General features: G+C 43.4%; 1 protein-coding gene across 2 annotated transcripts in view; it reads left to right on the top strand.

Annotated features, from left to right (window-relative positions):
• Positions 1 to 5,639, top strand: part of rhbdd1 (rhomboid domain containing 1) — a 70,646-nt gene extending 65,007 nt beyond the window's left edge. For both annotated transcript variants that reach the window (XM_072473988.1, XM_072473989.1), the window contains exon 7: positions 4,695 to 5,639. In XM_072473988.1, coding sequence (XP_072330089.1) covers positions 4,695 to 4,795 — 101 coding nt within the window. In that variant the 3' untranslated portion in view covers positions 4,796 to 5,639. The remainder of the gene's footprint in view (positions 1 to 4,694) is intronic.
• The last annotated feature ends 8,586 nt before the right edge of the window (positions 5,640 to 14,225 follow it).

Below are 14,225 nucleotides of genomic sequence, written 5' to 3'. Positions count from 1 at the left end.
AAACTGCTAACTCTCCCATGCTTCCGTATTTTCTGCAGTAGCCTACCGTGGGGAACCTTATCAAACGCTTTACTTAAATTCATATACACCGCATCAACTGCTTTACCCTCATCCACCTGTTTGGTCACCTTCTCAAAGAACACAATAAGGTTTGTGAGGCACGACCTACCCTTCACGAAACCGTGTTGACTATGTCTAATCAAATTATTCCTTTCCAGATGATTATACATCCTATCTCTTATAAACCTTCCAAGATTTTGCCCACAACAGAAGTAAGGCTCACTGGTCTATAGTTACCGGGGTTGTCTCTACTCCCCGTAACTTAACAAGGGGACAACATTTGCTATCCTCCAGTCTTCTGGCACCATTCCTGTTGACAAAGATGACTTAAACATCAAAGCCAAGGGCTCCGCAATCTCCTCCCTAGCTTCCCAGAGAATCCTAGGATGAATCCCATCCGGCCCAGGGGACTTATCTATTTTCACCCTTTCCAGAATTGTTAACACCTCCTCCTTATGAACCTCAAGCCCTTCTAGTCTAGTAGCCTGAATCTCAGTATTCTCCTCGACAACATTGTCTTTTTCCTGTGTGAATACTGACGAAAAATATTCATTTAGCACCTCTCCTATCTCCTCGGACTCCAAGCACAACTTCCTACTACTGTCCTTGACCGGCCCTACTCTTACCCTAGTCATTCTTTTGTTCCTGACATATCTATAGAAGGCTATGGGTTATCCTTGATCCTACCTGCCAAAGACTTCTCATGTCCCCTCCTGGCTCTTCTTAGCTCTCTCTTTAGGTCCTTCCTAGCTAACTTGCAACTCTCGAGCGCCCTTACTGAACCTTCATGTCTCATCTTTACATAAGCCTCCTTCTTCCTCTTGACAAGTGTTTCGACTGCCTTAGTAAACCACGGTTCCCTTGCCCGACCACTTCCTCCCTGCCTGACAGGTACATACGTATCAAGGACACGCAGTAGCTGTTCCTTGAACAAGCTCCACATTTCCACTGTGCCCATCCCCTGCAGATTTCCTCTGCATCTGATGCATCCTAAGTCTTGCCTCATCGCATCATAATTGCCTTTCCCCCAGATATAACTCTTGCCCTGTGGTATATACCTATCCCTTTCCATCACTAAAGTAAACGTAATCAAATTGTGGTCACTATCACCAAAGTGCTCACCTACCTCCAAATCTAACACCTGTCCTAGTTCATTACCCAGTACCAAATCCAATACAGCCTCGCCTCTCGTTGGCCTATCTACATGCTGTGTCAGGTAACCCTCCTGCACACATTGGACAAAAACGGACCCATCTAAAGTACTCGAACTATAGCGTTTCCAGTCAATATCTGGAAAGTTAAAGTCCCCCATAACAACTACCCTGTTGCTTTTGCTCCTATCCAGAATCATCTTTGCAATCCTTTCCTCTACATCTCTGGAACTTTTTGGAGGCCTATAGAAAACTCCTAACAGGGTGACCTCTCCTTTCCTGTTTCTAACCTCAGCCCATACTACCTCAATCGACGACTCCTCATCAAACGTCCTTTCTGCCACCGTAATACTGTCCTTGACTAACAATGCCACCCCTCCCCCTCTTTTACCACCTTCCCTGAGCTTACTGAAAAATCTAAACCCCGGCACCTGCAACAACCATTCCTGTCCCTGCTCTATCCATGTCTCCGAAATGGCCACAACATCGAAGTCCCAGGTACCAACCCATGCCGCAAGTTCACCCACCTTATTCCGGATGCTCCTGGCATTGAAGAAGACACACTTAAAACCACCTTCCTGCCTGCCGGTACACTCCTGCAACTTTAAAACCTTACTCATGACCTCACTACTCTCAACCTCCTGTATACTGGAGCTACTATTCAGGTCCCCAAGCCCGTGCTGAACTAGTTTAAACCCTCCCGAAGAGCATTAGCAAATTTCCCCCCAGGATATTGGTACCCCTCTGGTCCAGGTGTAGACCATCCCGTTTGTAGAAGTCCCACCGATCCCAGAATGAGCCCCAATTATCCAGAAATCTGAAACCCCCCCTCCTGCACCATCCCTGTAGGCACGCGTTCAACTCCTCTCTTTCCCTATTCCTCGTCTCGCTATCACGTGGCACGGGTAACAACCCAGAGATAATAACTCTGTTTGTCCTAGATCTAAGTTTCCACCCTAGCTCCCTGAATTCCTGCCTTACATCCCTAACCCTTTTCCTACCTATGTCGTTGGTACCTATGTGGCCCACGACTTGGGGCTGCTCCCCCTCTCCCTTAAGGATCCCGAAAACACGATCCGAGACATCACGCATCCTGGCACCTGGGAGGCAACACACCAACCACGAGTCTCTCTCGTTCCCACAGAATCTCCTATCTATCCCCCTAACTATGGAGTCTCCAATGACTAATGCTCTACTCCTCTCCCCCCTTCTCTTCTGAGCAACAGGGACAGACTCTGTGCCAGAGACCTGCACCCCATGGCTTACCCCTGGTAAATCGTCCCCCCCAACAGTATCCAAAGCGGAATACTTGTTACTAAGGGGAACGACCACAGGGGATCCCTGTACTGACTGCTTCCTCCCAGCCCCTCTCACCGTCACCCATCTATCTTTATTCTTCGGAGTAACTACATCCCTGAAGCTTCTATCTATGACCACCTCTGCCTCCCGAATGATCCGAAGTTCATCCAGCTCCAGTTCCATAACGCGGTTTCTGAGGAGCTGGAGATGGGTGCACTTCCCACAGATGAAATCAGCAGGGACACTGTCGGCGTCCCTCACCTCAAACATTCTGCAGGAGGAACATTGCACTACCTTCCCTGCCATCCCCTCTAGATAGAAAAAGAAAGAAAGAGCTTACCTGTTATTCACTCCCCTTCTCAGCAAGCACTCACTCAGCAACCTCTGCGCCCTGCACGATAACACCTGAGGGAAAATAAAAGAGAAACTACTTACCAGTCACCAGCCAATCCCTTACCTGCAGGCTGTGGTGCCACGGTTCAACTTCTTTCTACTTCTACCTGACCTCGAGCGTTCCTCTTGATCTTTACAGCGGTTGGGTTTTTTTTGGTTAGAGGAGGGGGCAGGGAGGGAAACACTGAAGAAGTGTTTTGGGTTTAAGTGTCACTTGACATCAGCTCCTCCACAAACCACCTTCAAGTTAGGGTGACCACAACAGAGGTATGCAAATTTCCCTTGCAACAGCCAATCAGCAGCTCCGCTCTACTGCCCTCTGCTGGATGCTTGTCTTCACTAGAAAAGCTAGGGTCACGAGCTCAGGTACACCTTCAAGTTAGGGTGACCACAACGGAGGTATGCACATTTCCCTTGCAACAGCCAATCAGCAGCTCCGCTCTACTGCTCTCTGCTGGATCAAATCCCACCCAATATGTCGTAATTACTGGAATTGCAGCATTTGAATTGATATCTGTTTATGACTAGCTTCTATCTCTTTTAGGTTTGTTCTACCCACCACTAATTTGAATACATGGTCATATATATATGTGTGTGTGGGCCAGCTCATGAATCTGCTTTGTAAATTCACCTATTGTAGAATTAATAGGTGTAATCAAGGCAGTCAGAGTCATCTGTACAATTTTCCATATGATGAACCTTATAGGAGAGTAACTGAACATAACATGCACTCTAGTTAATTGGATGTTTACATGGTTTCTACAACCTCTGCACTCATTGGGGAAGCAAGCCTTTGATTCTTCTCCATTGTTTCTAACAGCCTCTCCCATTGGCCTCGAGATTCAGTGCATGTGATAGACCAAGTGTTTTTCAGTGCATTAGCCACTGGACACATGACTAATTAGGAATCCAGATTTGGCTAATTGCATTGCTGATCAGTAAATTAAAACCGCGTCAAAGACATAAGTCATCGAGCATAAGGTCACAACACTCACTGTTACAATGTATGCATGTGTATTTATTGGTAACTTGGTAAGACCGAAAACAGTGTGCGTGTATGTGTTTGATTGAGTGCATTACTTCTATGGTTACTGAATTGTGTAGGATGTTAAGTAAGAATATACATGAAGTATATTTACCTGTATTGTGAGTGTAGTGATGTGCTTTCCACATACGTCTAAAAGAACCTCATTGCAGTTAACATGAGGTTTCTATCGTACAAAATTGATAGATGTTGCTTTTAAACATAACTTTTTAGATGAGGACCCATTGTTTTATGCCTATATAGTTGGCTCGTGCCCAAAAAAACCTGGTTCAGTAATAAGGAAGTGGATGGAGATGATGTGAAACAATATGGTTAGTTTGCTGTTGAGTTTATGGCAATGTTACCCATGGATAAGTTGTGTACTGTTGCATGTAAAACCTGCGATTTTGTGCTTTGATCGTTGAGGCTAAAGGAGCATTCACAATGGGTGGGAATTTACACGTATAAACAGGATTTCCACTGCATATGGGAGCAACTCGAAGGATATTACCAACAAATAAGCGATTTTCATCTCAGTTCATTTTTTCATTTCATTTCACTTTTCGCTTTTAAAAAAAATATTTTTTTTCGGACTTGAATTGAGCAGAATAATCGTTTGCCGACCCTGCCTCCAGTGATGGAAGCTATTGCATGAGTTTAGGTATCCCCTCTGCCCTGGCTCCTTTTGAAGTGAATATTGTGTGTGTTTCATGCCTGAATCAATCCTAATCACAGCAGCTCACTTTCATCCGGTGATGTGTTTTCAGGCGTCCATAATAACCGCAGAAGATCAGACACCTTTGGGAGACCAGGTCGACTGAGTGACGAGGAAATCAGGCAGAGAAGAATTTATCGATTTGCTAAATGATAATGGACATTCATTCCTTTCTGTGCTGCTAACGACTGCTATGCCTTTATCAATTACATATAGTTACCGTTTGCACTGTTTTTTGCACCTTTTTCATATAAATGTCATTTTTCTTTTAGCAACCGAGAATGCAGGTACCTGTTGTTATTACGTGACATTGGTTCAAACATCAGATAAAACTACCATAAGGTTTTTAATTTCTTAAAATTCTACCTGTGATGTTGGAACTGGTGCGATGTTGACCTCCAGGGCAAAGTTGAAATTAAAGTCTTGACTAACCCTTGCCTTCAATTAAACGTAGTTTAATGCTGGTTTACTCTGAGAGGAGGAAACCCTCTCTGTACCAAAATAAAGCATACTCGTTGCTGCATCATGAATGGCTTCAACATTTGAAATGAATTGCCAGGCTAGCCTGTGGAGGTGAAAACCCAGTTCCACTTCAACAATTGGGATGGGGCTACTGGAAAGACCTTAGTATTTGAAGGTTCACCGGTTGTAATGCTGGAAGCAATCTTGCACCACCACTGGGAAGTCACACTCGCAAGAGTGCGAGACATGGTCTGTGCTAGGCACTGATGTTCTGACACGCAGCTAGCTGTCTGCTGGGAGCACAGGGTCAAGGAATTTCTGATGTGTCTTCCCAGCCTGGAGAGTAATGAAAAACTTTATTCTGTATAGCACTTTTACCAATTCTCTCAGAAATGTCTCAAGGTACACTATATTGCTTAAGTGCAATAGTTATTTTGTAGTCCACTGCTGAATTGTTGAATTAAATCGGAGAGGAAAGGGATTGAAAAGACCCAAAAAGTTTTCAATGGTTAAAAAATAAAATTTATTCTTCTAATGCATGGTTTTATTTGACTTTTTTGGAATTCAATGATGTCGCAGCAGTGTATGTACTCTGACATGGGTTTCAATTTGTAAGACAGCAACTTTTATATTTTGACAATTTAAGTAGTTAATCTAGAATAGGACCCAGGAAATGGATCCATACCATTTACAGCAGTAAGCACAGCAAAACTAACGCACACCAAAAAGGTAAAGCCGTGAGTACAGTTGGATATTTCGCTTATGAAAATTCTACCGACAAGTCAGTGCTGTTTACATTGAGCCGTATAACTCTGCATTCTATTGTATTTAGGATGAATTATAGAGAAATTGTTTTCTCTTTGCCTTCAGTAAATGAATGCTGAGTTAGACTGCAGAACATCAAATCGTCATTTTGATCATGGTGGAGGGGAGACAGTGAGGAGCATTATACTGAAGCTCAAAAATAATCAAGAATAATTTACCTTTTGGAACAATTTAGTGCTACGGAAAGTAACGGGAGAGAGATGCTGTCCATGAATGATAGTTGAAGGGTGGCACAGTGGTTAGCACCAGGGATCCGAGTTCCACTCTGACCTTGGGTGACTTTCTGTTTGGAAATTGCACATTCACCCTGTGTGTGTGTGTTTCCTCCCACAGTCCAAAGTTGTGTAGGTTAGGTGGATTGGCCATTCAAAATTGTCCCGTAGTGTCGAAAGGTTAGATGCGGGAACGGGGGGGGGGGGAGAAGAGAGAAAGAGAGTGGGCCTGGTGGAGTGCTCTTTCAGGGGGTCGGTGCAGACTCAATGGGCTGAATGGCCTCCTGCACTGTAGGGATTCTATGAAAGCTGTTAACTGGACAGACAAAAGCGGAATCTACATAGTTACATTCTTTGAACAGCTGGGAGCTGCAATTTGATTATTTATCGGCCACTTTTGAGACTTCAGGTCAATATACAAAAGTCATAAATCAAAAATGTAATTAATTTTATGTTCTTCATCTTTTATGTTAATTGTAGAACAGGGTAAGGTGAATGGGATGGTGTATAATGTGTTATATAGTTTAAAAATAACTATGTTTTTTAAACAGTTACTACTGTTGTATGATCTATACGATTAGCTGCATACAACAAATCAAAACACAAGACTTGGCTCTAAATTATTTGATAGTCCTTATTCAAATCTGAAATTAGTTTTGAAAATACGAATCATAACAAGCTTTTGATCTGGTTGCAATCTCCAGAAACCAGTTGATTTCAATTTTTTCAAAGCGCCCTTTCATGTGGGTAAGAAAAGTCCTCTAATTATCTTTTTAATGGTACGTGATGTGTGTCTTATGAATATGTCTTAACTTTTTGAATATCACACTTGCATTCAATAAACACAATGTGTGTTCATTAATGTAACTTGCAAGTGTGGGTCAGGGAATAGAATGGTTTGAATGAAACTGATCCAAACTCTGGAGTTGGAGCACAACACAACAGTCGGAGGATTTACTCCTCTGACCACATCTGAGAAGCAAAATTACAGAGGCATTGCCCAGTTTCCTGATTTAGAAACTTCTTTCGTTTCAATTTGAGCTAATTGGATCCCATGATCCTAAAATGAGTTTGTAATATAACCAACATTTTTATAATCATTTGGCTTTTGTATTTGAAGAAAAAAATAATACAATGTTATTCTTCATTATGTTGTCTGCACTTCCTTGTAAACTTGTTTTTATCATTGTATATAAGGAAGGCTTTGCTTCAGGAAACATCCTTTTTTAAAAATGTATACTAAAGCCATAAACACCAAGCAATACAGGGGTTTGTAACTTGGGATTAGCGATAGAGGCTCACTGAATACCACCGTACCACTTTGCACCTGCAGAACCTGATAGAGTCCCTCCTGATGTGCTGAGATTGAGACCGCTATGCAATGGCCCTTAGCCGGTTTTGGAGGCCTCGGGGAGTTTCTATCTATCAATGCCACACTTGGGCAGCTTTTCCGCACTGGGGAGCTGAGCTCGTCAGCAGGACCGTCACCTCACAGATCGGGGTGCCATTTTGTACTGATGCCCCAATCTCCACACTCCCTGCCTAACCTGGTACATGCTTGCGAAAACCAGTGCTCAACGGTGCCCGGTTGAGGCTTGGCAGACGCATCCGTTGACTCCCAGGCACCAGGTGCATACAGCGTCCGTATATTTAAATGAGCCTAAGGGTCATTTAAATATCATGTGGCTCACGCTCAATGAAGGTGTGATCAGATCGCTCCGGGTGTAGCGAGTTGAGCAGCACGCGATCGACCCGGTGTGAAGTGCAATTTGGGGCTCTCCCAGGACTCACCAATTGTGCAATCACCCCCTGCAGTCTACACATATATAATTAAATGTGGAATCCAGAAGTTTCTGTCAGTGATTCTACACTTCACCAGAGAGTGCACTGTAGAAGTCTTTGTAGACTGCAATTGACTGGAGCTTTCCTCATTGTAGCTGTAATATTGTTATTAAAAAAGAATGACTGTGCTGGGGTAATGAAGCATGACTGAATGTTTATAGCTAGTTTGATCATAACTGCTGAAAAACCTCCTAGCTTTGGAAAACCAATTTTCCATTTGTGTAATGTCATATTTTGCCATTCTTACATTACAATGTTCTAATTTTGTGATGTTTGATATTTCTACTTCCATTGCCCCAATTATCAAGTTCACACTCTGTAAATTGTATAAATAGTGAAGGTACTTCCTAGTTTACTGTCTTTGGGAATACTTCAATGTAATTGGCTGCTTTCCTACTGGCATCACTGTTACTAGATGCCTGGCGATCCGCTGACTTGGGTGCCAGATTGAAGTGAACATCAGGAGATTGTGAAATCTTTGTCAGCGGCCCTGTTCATGGTCAGAGGCAAGTGCTGTCACTTCGTCATTGACCACAAAATGTCAGCTTATGGTTTTTGGCCTGCCACTGTCTTCTTTCCAAACGATCTCTTCTGGGTATATTTACCATCTTAACATCTGCTTTTCCATCATTCTTGGCACTTATCCCAATGCTGTTGTTCTCCAAATCCATGTAATTGGTGGGAGATTGCTGCTGTGAAAGAGGAACTCCAGTCCCAGCGCAACCTGCCAATAACACTGACCTTTGGATTGTAGTAGTTCCAGCAGAAGACCATGAGAGAATGAGCCAACTGTGTAACTCTCCCATGTTTACTTAATGTGCAGCCAATCTTTTGTAAATTGCTGCACTTTGTGGGTCCACCATTCTGCATAGCATGTGGACTGACTGACATTTTTTCCCAGTGCACATCCATATGGTATCACTACAAATAGAAACATAATGAAGTCAAGACTGTACATCAAGATGTTGCCACCATTGCGGAGTGTTCCCCCCCCCCCCCCCCCCCCCGGAGCAGCATGTTTACTAGCTCCAGGAAGATCTGCAGCAGTCTGAAACACCCAGTTTAAAATAGTTCTTCCTCCTCACCAGAGTTTTAAATAAGCCTGCTGGCTTGTGAGACCAGCTGGGGAGGCTGTGGGTCAGCCAGAAGTCCACCGACTTGTAGGCTTGGTGGTAAAGTCAATGGGATTCCCGCTGGGCAGCAGGTCGGGCGAACACGCACAATCGTCTGCTTTTTAATTAGGTATGCCTCAATGAGGATCTCGGTGAATTTCATGTCGTTGCGGGCACCCTGCCGCTACCTCATCGGGTCGAAGGTCCTGGTCTCAGATTCAAGTTGCACATGGACAGACATTCACTCCATCCAGACCAGGAGTTCTGCATAATTCCTGTGGAGTCCTTGTGGCCGCAGTTTGTACAAGAGAAGTCGGCACCGGCGATGTCCCCTTCCTTGAGGGGACGGTGCCCCCAGTCAGAAAGAGACTTTTGATGACAGTATCCCCCCCCCGTCCCTGTAGGGTTGGTCATTTTTTCAGTTGCCGCCCAATTTGTCATTCATCCGCCAACCTAAAATTGAGGCTGGATAGGAAAACACCCTTAATAGGCAACTAAGTGACAACTTAAGGGCTTTAATTGGGGCAAGGACAGCCTCTCCCATCCCCCCCCCCATTTCCCCCACCACCCCAAAGGCCCTGGCAGCCTTGGCATAAAATTGCTTCCAGTTTGGGGCGTGTATTATTCTAGACGGAATCCCATTCATACAATCATACTCTCCTAAACCCTCTCCTCACCCTTCCGAAATACCTGCTAGGATGTGGACTGGGACAGGGTGGAGGGGGTTATAAATTCTGGCCCTAGTGTTTATGATAATTTCAAAGTGGGTGAAAATGGGCCCTGCCCTACATATGCTATGCCTACATTCCGCAGTATCTGTGCTGCTTTCTCACCCCACCCACCACGTAGCTTCTGTGCCTAGATGCCTGCTTGTAAAACAACCTAAAATGATTACTTTGTTATGGGCCAGGGTTTAGAGAACCCCAAAGTGTATCATGGAGTTCACCTGACCCACAACTTTTAATGGATTGTGGTTATGGGGAGCACACGGGTCTACTTTACAGGTGTGATGCAACAGAGAGCTAATGTACTTTTGAATTAAAACAGTGTTTATTTATGAAACCCGTTAACACTTTATAAAACCACAGTAAGCATCTTAACAACTATCAACACCAATCATCCCCACAGATACAATATTCTATAAGTAAACCTTAATCTTTCCTCGCAACATCCATAAAACAAATGATCAGCAGAGGTTTAAATTCTCTACTGAGAGCAGTTATCACTTTGAAATCATCCAAATGATCTGGATACAGTCTATAGATTGCAGAGAGATCCTTATACAGCTGCTTGCTTTTCCTGCAGCTATCCAGCTCTCAAAACAAAACTAAATACACCCTGTAGCAGACAGCCCAAAGTGAAAGTAAAGCAGACAGACAGTCCAGCTCCACCCACACTTTGACATCACTGCAGCTATTGATAAACACCCATTTCTTAAAGGTACATCCACTACAGCTATTTAATAAACACCCATTTCTTAAAGGTACATCCACTACAGCTATTTAATAAACACCCATTTCTTAAAGGTACATCCACTACAGCTATTTAATAAACACCCATTTCTTAAAGATACTCTCACAAAGAACATAGAAAATACAGCACAGAACAGGCTCTTCGGCTCACGATGTTGTGCCGAACTTTTGTCCGAGATTAAAAACAATTTAATCTACACCCCATCATTCTACCGTGATCCATGTACCTATCCAGTAGCCGCTTGGTGGTTCCTAATGTTTCCGACTCAACTACTTCCACAGGCAGTGCATTACATGCCCCCACTACTTTCTGGGTAAAGAACTTACCTCTGACATCCCCCCCTATATCTTCCACCATTCACCTTAAATTTATGTCCCCTTGTAATGGTTTGTTCTACCCGGAAAAAAGTCTCTGACTGTCTACTCTATCTATTCCCCTGATCATCTTATAAACCTCTATCAAGTCTCCCTCATCCTTCTCCGTTCTAATGAGAAAAGGCCCAGCACCCTCAACCCTCACATGACAACGTCAAACAGCAAAACATACTGCCTTTGATAAACCTTTCACTGCAGAGACTCATCCTTGTACACTTTTTTTACCTGCTCAACTAACAGACCATCTAACACTCCTTAAAGCAGGGCAATTACCAACCCATAACAGAAATAGGAGGGGACCCAGGATGGACTCTGAAGTACTATGAGCAGAGTCACTCCGTGAAGTGCAAGCTCACTGGCAGCTGCCACTGGCTCTTGTGACTGCTGCCCCTGAGAGTGGCTGCAAACTTCTGAGTGGAATGACGATTTCTGCTCCTCCTTCTAGGTGCAGACCATTGTCAGGGGCATGCGGCTCCAGAACTTGCAAATTTGGGTGAGCTGAAGTCAAGTCAAAATGGCCCAAGAATTGAGTGCCAGGATTCCAGGTTCGATTCCCGGCTTGGGTCACTGTCTGTGTGGAGTCTGCACGTTCTCCCCGTGTTGGTGAGGGTTTCCTCTGGGTGCTCCGGTTTCCTCCCACAAGTCCTGAAAGACATGCTATTAGTTAAAATTGGACATTCTGAATTCTCCCTCAGTGTACCTGAACAGGCGCCCGAATGTGGTGACTAGGGGATTTTCACAATAACTTCATTGCACTGTTAATGTAAGCCTACTTGTGATAATAAAGGTTATTATTGCTGGCAGGTACTGCTCAATTTGATGGGGCGGGGTATGTCACCCTGGGATTAATAACAAAACTGGATAGCTATATTCACCAATAAAGGCAGTATATTTTGCAAGATGCATATAAATCCAGCCTTCGTTGAATTCTGTTGCCACTGTGTGGAATGTAACCATGAAACAATACAAGCCCGCGCACGCTTTTATTTTTGTTCCCCAATTTCTAGTATCGAGAGGTATCGTTTACTCTGAACTTCAGCTCACTCGCACGGAAATGCTTTTTGAGTAAATCTATCCAAATTAGCATTAAAATCCTCCCCAAATGAGTCTGACTTCCTTTTCAATTAACTATGAAGTTATTTTACATCCTTGTATCGTACACATCGGGACTGAAAAAGACCTCCGCCCAGGATTTTAAGGCCCCGACTCTGGCGGGCATCACTGTGGGCAGGACAGGAAAATTTGGAGAATAGTTGACTTTTAACAGTGATGTTTAGTAATTGGCACACATTTAATCATTGATGAAACTGTGGGTGAAACTACTTTAGAATGGATGATATTGTGTCACACTGAGATTAATATACAGACAGCTAATGGTTAACCACTTAGAAATTACAATTATATAACAGAATGTTGCTGAACAAAAGCCTTGCATGGGGCGCCAAACCACTTTGATACCATATTGAGTGGATTTCCCTTGGCATTCCATGCCATTTGGCAGGTTATTGAAAGACAGGCTTTCAGACTGATGCCCATGTTGTCATCTTTCAGAGAGTCTGAATAGTCACATTTGTACAGTAAACTGATTCTAATAAAGGAGGTGCTCACGTCTGTAAAAATTGTGTCTAATTCAGTTGTCACTCTTGGCAATGTTGGGAATGTTATGAACTGCACGGCTTTTGCATGAATGGACCAGTAACATCTGCCACTTATTGAGTGGCACCTTGATAATGCCGATAGAGAATCTTAATACGGCCTCGGTGGAGGTAAATAGATTTTTTTTTATGCGCTCGACTTTTAGAGTCAGTCTTTTCTTAATTTCTCAAAAACTAACACCCAAACCTAAACCCGAAGAAATACATTTTGAAAAGAAATGAATAAACTGACTTCCGGACACTTAACAAGTTGAAGAGCGACTGTGCATCAGGGATAAAATAATTTAAATGGGATGAAGATTGGAGGCATAGCACACTATTGTAACTTAGAATTTGTTCAGATTTTCATGTACAGGGAATTTCAGCCAGAACTTGGTCTCCTAAAGGCAAATTTGTACTTATTTTTAATGTCATCAAATTGAATCAGTTGAACTGAAAGCTGCCATGAATATGTGCAAAGCCCAAAATACAAGAGTTTCAATTCTATGTAGGTGACTTCATCAAATGATCAGAAGAATGCCACTTTTGTCACAACTTGCCAGGTGTTCTAGCTCAATGGGAATTAGGATTGTCCATGTCGCTCATCAATGTCACCCTCTGACCCTGGAGATTCTGCTTTCAAATTACTTTTTCTGAGCCGGTGGGATGAAAACCAACTGGAAACACTGTGCTTCAATCAATAGCTAAATCTTCGACGACGTCGCAGTGCAAAGAAGCCAGTGCAATCTAATGGGAAGAAGAGTTGGTGTCAGAGGAGGCGAGAAAGGCATATCTCACTATTCTTCTTGACTTTCCTTGTGAGACCTGGAGGAGCAGGGGAGCTCCTGCCCTGGGATTTCCACCCAATCTCCTGATTTGCTCTGTTCAATCGCTTCATGGCTTTGAACACCTCTAATTAAACTTTTAACCTTTCTCGTGAATAACTTCATTTTCTCTGGTCCCTCCGTGTAACTGGAGTCCGATATCCCTCGAACGCTTCTCGTAAACCTCTTATCCGCCCATTCCAAGGCTCTGAGATTTTTCCGAACGTGTGGTGGCCAGATTGAACATAATGCCTCAGCAGGGGGTGGTTCTATAAAGGCTGTGTTTTACAGAGGTTTACCATAACTTCCTTGCTTTTGTACTCTGTTTATAAAGCCAAGGATCCGGTCTGCTTTTTAAAAAATAGGTTTCTCAACTTGTCCCGCAGCTTTCAAAGATTTGTGCTGGTACATGGCCAGAAATCTTTATTCCCTTTTAAAAAAAAACATATTCTTTCATGAGATGTAGGCTAGGCCATCATTCATTTCCCATCCCGAATTGCCCTTGAGAAGGTGGTGGTGGGCTGCCGCCTTGAACCAGACCACAAGGTGTAGGTACACCCACAGTGGGGACACTTTATACTTCATTGGCTAAAATAAAAAGACTTGGAGAGGTCCCGTAGTCATGAATGGTGCTATATTACAAATCATATTTTCTTCTTTAATGTTGCCTCACCTGTGTATTTTCCCATTATTTGTTTTCATTGTTTTTGTTCCTGAATCCTTCGATACAAAATGTAGTAGTTCCTGCAACTATTGTCAACACATCAATTGGGGAAATGGGTTCTGCTTTAGTTCTACAGGTTTGGGCTAAGTACACAGTTACAA

The sequence above is a fragment of the Scyliorhinus torazame genome, chromosome 14 (genome assembly GCF_047496885.1).
Source record: "Scyliorhinus torazame isolate Kashiwa2021f chromosome 14, sScyTor2.1, whole genome shotgun sequence".
In the NCBI taxonomy this organism is placed as follows: Eukaryota; Metazoa; Chordata; class Chondrichthyes; order Carcharhiniformes; family Scyliorhinidae; genus Scyliorhinus; species Scyliorhinus torazame.
The sequence above is the reverse complement of the archived record's forward strand: the minus strand, read 5'-3'. Positions and strand labels throughout refer to the sequence as shown.